The sequence below is a fragment of the Penaeus vannamei genome, chromosome 8 (assembly GCF_042767895.1).
Source record: "Penaeus vannamei isolate JL-2024 chromosome 8, ASM4276789v1, whole genome shotgun sequence".
In the NCBI taxonomy this organism is placed as follows: Eukaryota; Metazoa; Arthropoda; class Malacostraca; order Decapoda; family Penaeidae; genus Penaeus; species Penaeus vannamei.
This window is the reverse complement of record NC_091556.1, coordinates 45,531,738-45,536,737: the sequence shown is the minus strand read 5'-3', so window position 1 is coordinate 45,536,737 and position 5,000 is coordinate 45,531,738. Positions and strand designations below refer to the sequence as shown.

Below are 5,000 nucleotides of genomic sequence, written 5' to 3'. Positions count from 1 at the left end.
TAACAGCTGGTCCACTACCACTGCGGCTGGTACTAACAGCTGGTCCACTACCACTACCACAGGTACCAACAGCTGGTCCACTACCACTGCGGCTGGTACTAACAGCTGGTCCACTACCACTGCGGCTGGTACTAACAGCTGGTCCACTACCACTACCACAGGTACCAACAGCTGGGCCACTACCACTGCGGCTGGTACTAACAGCTGGTCCACTACCACTGCGGCTGGTACTAACAGCTGGTCCACTACCACTACCACAGGTACCAACAGCTGGTCCACTACCACTGCGGCTGGTACTAACAGCTGGTCCACTACCACTGCGGCTGGTACTAACAGCTGGTCCACTACCACTACCACAGGTACCAACAGCTGGTCCACTACCACTGCGGCTGGTACTAACAGCTGGTCCACTACCACTGCGGCTGGTACTAACAGCTGGTCCACTACCACTGCGGCTGGTACTAACAGCTGGTCCACTACCACTACCACAGGTACCAACAGCTGGGCCACTACCACTGCGGCTGGTACTAACAGCTGGTCCACTACCACTACCACAGGTACCAACAGCTGGTCCACTACCACTGCGGCTGGTACTAACAGCTGGTCCACTACCACTGCGGCTGGTACTAACAGCTGGTCCACTACCACTGCGGCTGGTACTAACAGCTGGTCCACTACCACTACCACAGGTACCAACAGCTGGGCCACTACCACTGCGGCTGGTACTAACAGCTGGTCCACTACCACTGCGGCTGGTACTAACAGCTGGTCCACTACCACTACCACAGGTACCAACAGCTGGTCCACTACCACTGCGGCTGGTACTAACAGCTGGTCCACTACCACTGCGGCTGGTACTAACAGCTGGTCCACTACCACTGCGGCTGGTACTAACAGCTGGTCCACTACCACTACCACAGGTACCAACAGCTGGGCCACTACCACTGCGGCTGGTACTAACAGCTGGTCCACTACCACTGCGGCTGGTACTAACAGCTGGTCCACTACCACTACCACAGGTACCAACAGCTGGGCCACTACCACTGCGGCTGGTACTAACAGCTGGTCCACTACCACTGCGGCTGGTACTAACAGCTGGTCCACTACCACTGCGGCTGGTACTAACAGCTGGTCCACTACCACTACCACAGGTACCAACAGCTGGGCCACTACCACTGCGGCTGGTACTAACAGCTGGTCCACTACCACTGCGGCTGGTACTAACAGCTGGTCCACTACCACTACCACAGGTACCAACAGCTGGTCCACTACCACTGCGGCTGGTACTAACAGCTGGCCCACTACCACTACCACAGGTACCAACAGCTGGCCCACTACCACTACCACAGGTACCAACAGCTGGGCCAATACCACTGCGGCTGGTACTAACAGCTGGTCTATTACCACTGCGGCTGGTACTAACAGCTGGTCCACTACCACTACCACAGGTACCAACAGCTGGGCCACTACCACTGCGGCTGGTACTAACAGCTGGTCCACTACCACTGCGGCTGGTACTAACAGCTGGTCCACTACCACTACCACAGGTACCAACAGCTGGGCCACTACCACTGCGGCTGGTACTAACAGCTGGACCACTACCACTACCACAGGTACCAACAGCTGGTCCACTACCACTGCGGTTGATACTAACAGCTGGTCTATTACCACTGCCACTACCACTGTCAGATGATAGTAACGTACAACTGCAATTATTATTATAGCCAGTATTACTACTACTACTACTGCTGATAGTAATAATGATAATGATAATTGTAATGATGATAATGGTAATAATAATAATGATAATGGTAACAATGATAATGATAATAGCAATGATAATACATTTACCACTACTATTACTATTACTATTACTGTTACTATTACTATTACTATTCAGCTACCACCGCAACAACTTACAACAAGGATTTTTTTTTTTGTTGTTTTTTGTTTTTTTAGGAAGATAAATGATCATTCTTTTATCATTGTGTCTTTGTTTGTCCACGAAAGCTTATGTTTTTGTTTGCTGATTGCGTTGTTTTTGTTTGTTTTTCTTTTGTTTTCGGTATATGGACTTTTTTGTATGTTTATTATCATTGCAGATAATTTCGTTTTGATTCATGTAATCGTATTTTATTTTTGTTATTATAGTTGTTATTAGTATCTGAATTTTGTTTCTGTATATAATGAAGCCCATTTTTATTTATTTATGTATTTTTTACTCAATTATTCATTCTTATTTATCTCTTTTTATTCAATTATTCATTTTTATTTATTTTTTAAATTCAATTATTCATTTTTATTTATCCATTTTTATTCAACTATTCATTTTTATTTATCCATTTTTATTCAACTATTCATTTTTATCTATCCCTTTTTATTCAACTATTAATTTTTATTTATCCATTTTTATTCAGTTATTCATTTTTATTTATCCATCTATTTTCACTCGGTTATCTTTCCTCCTCTATTTTTACCTAATTTAATGTCTTAAGATTCACGTCACTTGAAGGCAATTAATAGCTTCTTCAGAACAAAAATGGACTTATAAGAAAATGAGTGAAAGATGGAAATAGATAAATAAATGAATGAAAGTAAATTTTATGTATGAAAATGAAGGAATAAATTAATAAAGTGAAAGATGGAAATAAATTAATGAAGTGAAAGATGGAAATAAATTAATAAATAAATGAAAGTTAATTAATGTATGAAAATGAAGGAATAAATTAATGAAGTGAAAGATGGAAATAAATTGATAAATGAATGAAAGTAAATTAATGTATGAAAATGAAGGAATAAATTAATGAAGTGAAAGATGGAAATAAATAAATAAATGAATGAAAGTTAATTAATGTATGAAAATCAGGGAATAAATTAAGGAAGTGGAAATGAAGGAATAAATTAAGGAAGTATAAATGAAGGAATAAATTAATGTGAAAGTTAAGGAATAAATTAATGAAGTAAAAATGAATAAATCACCGAATAAAAAGAAATTAACGAATAAAAAGGAATAATTAATAAACGAAAATGAAAATAAATAATTCAATAGATTATATATAGATAAATAAAAATAAATGAATGAATGAGAAAATAATTAATAAACGAAAATGAAGATAAATAAATCAATAGATTATATATAGATAAACGAAAATAAATGAATGAATGAGAAAATAATTAATAAACGAAAATGAAGATAAATAAATCAATAGATTATATAAAAATAAATAAAAATAAATGAATGAACGAAAAAAGATTAGATAGGAAAATGTCTTTTGATTTTATAACGTGCAATATTAAGTCCTTTTACGAAACGTTGGTAATTCCTTTGGTCGTTGTAAAAGGTAGAACATTGTAGTGATGGGTAATACGGAGAGAAAAATGGGATTTACGTATTCGTTGTAGCCGATAAAGTATTGAAAATCGTTAACAACTTTTGGCTCGTTCTTTCTCTTTTTCTCGCTTTTTTTTTCTTTCTTTCTTTCTCTCGCCCTTTTTTTTCTTTCTTTCTCTCGGTCTTTCTCTTTTTCTCGCTTTTTTTTCTTTCTTTCTTTCTCTCGCCCTTTTTTTTCTTTCTTTCTCTCGGTCTTTCTCTTTCTCTCGGTCTTTCTCTTTCTCTCGGTCTTTCTCTTTCTCTCGGCCTTTCTCTTTCTTTCTTTCTTTCTCTCTCTCTCTCTCTCTCTCTCTCTCTCTCTCTCTCTCTCTCTCTCTCTCTCTCTCTCTCTCTCTTTTCTCTCTCTCTCTCTCTCTCTCTCTCTCTCTCTCTCTCTCTCTCTCTCTCTCTCTATATATATATATATATATATATATATATATATATATATATTTCTTTCTCTCTCTCTCTCTCTCTCTCTCTCTCTCTCTCTCTCTCTCCTCTCTCTCTCCCTCCCTCCCTCCCTCCCTCCCTCCTCCCTCCCTCCCTCCCTCCCCTCCCTCCCTCTCTCTCCCTCTCCCATCCACCCTTCCTCCCTCCCATCCTCCCTTCCTCCCTCCCTCCCTCCCTCCCTCCCATTCTCCCTCCCTCCCTCCTATCCACCCTCCCATCCTCCCTCCCTCCCTCCCTCCCATCCTCCCTCCCTCCTTCTCTCTCCTCTCCCATCCTCCCTCCCTCCCTCCTCCCATCCTCCCTCCCTCCCTCCCTCCCTCCCATCCTCCCTCCCTCCCTCTTCTCTCCCTCCCATCCTCCCTCCTCCCTCCTTCCTCTTCCTCCTCCTCCCTCCCTCCCTTCCCTTCCCCCTTCCTCCTCCTTCCTCCCTTCCTTCCTCTCCTTCTCCCATCCTCTCTCCCTCTCCATCCTCCCTCCCTGCCATCCTCCCTCCCTCCCTCCCATCCTCCCTCCCTCCCTCCCTTTCTCTCCTCTCCCATCCTCCCTCCCTCCCTCCCTCCCATCCTCCCTCCCATCCCTCCCTCCCTCCCTCCTCTCTCCCTCTCTCCCATCCTCCCTCCCTCCCTCCCTCCCTCCCTCCCATCCTCCCTCCCTCCCTCCCTCCTCTTCCTTCTCCCCCTCCCTCCCTCCCTCCTTTTCCCCCCCCTCCCTCCCTCCCTCCCTTTCCTCCCTTCCTTCCTCTTTCTCCTCCCTCCCTCCCTCCTCCCATCCTCCCTCCCTCCCTCCTTCTCTCCCTCTCCCATCCTCCCTCCTCCCTCCCATCCTCCTTCCTCCCTCCCTCTCCCTCCCTTCTCCCATCCTCCCTCCCTGCCTCCCATCCTCCCTTCCTCCCTCTCTCCCTCTCCCATCCTCCCTCCCTCCCTCCCATCTCTTCCCTCCCTCCCTTTCTTTTCCTTCCTCCCTCCCTCCCTTTCTCCCTCCCTTCCTTCTCCCCTCCCTCCCTCCCTCCTTTTCCCCCTCCCTCCCTCCCTCCCTTCCTTCTCCCCCTAACCCTCTCCCTCCCTCCCTCCCTCCCTGTCAGCGCATGTCAGCTGATAGGCAAAAAAAAAAAAAAAAAAAAAAGAGAAAGAGAGAAGAAGAAGAAGAAGAAGAAAAAACAAAGATAATCAATGTGGCA

At 44.4% G+C, this 5,000-nt stretch overlaps 1 protein-coding gene across 1 annotated transcript in view; it reads right to left on the bottom strand.

Annotated features, from left to right (window-relative positions):
- LOC138862380 (putative per-hexamer repeat protein 5) overlaps positions 1–5,000 on the bottom strand; it is a 12,108-nt gene that overhangs the window by 722 nt on the left and 6,386 nt on the right. The window contains exon 2 of the mRNA XM_070124124.1: positions 1–1,682. This exon is cut by the window's left edge and continues 722 nt beyond it. Coding sequence (XP_069980225.1) covers positions 1–1,682 — 1,682 coding nt within the window. The remainder of the gene's footprint in view (positions 1,683–5,000) is intronic.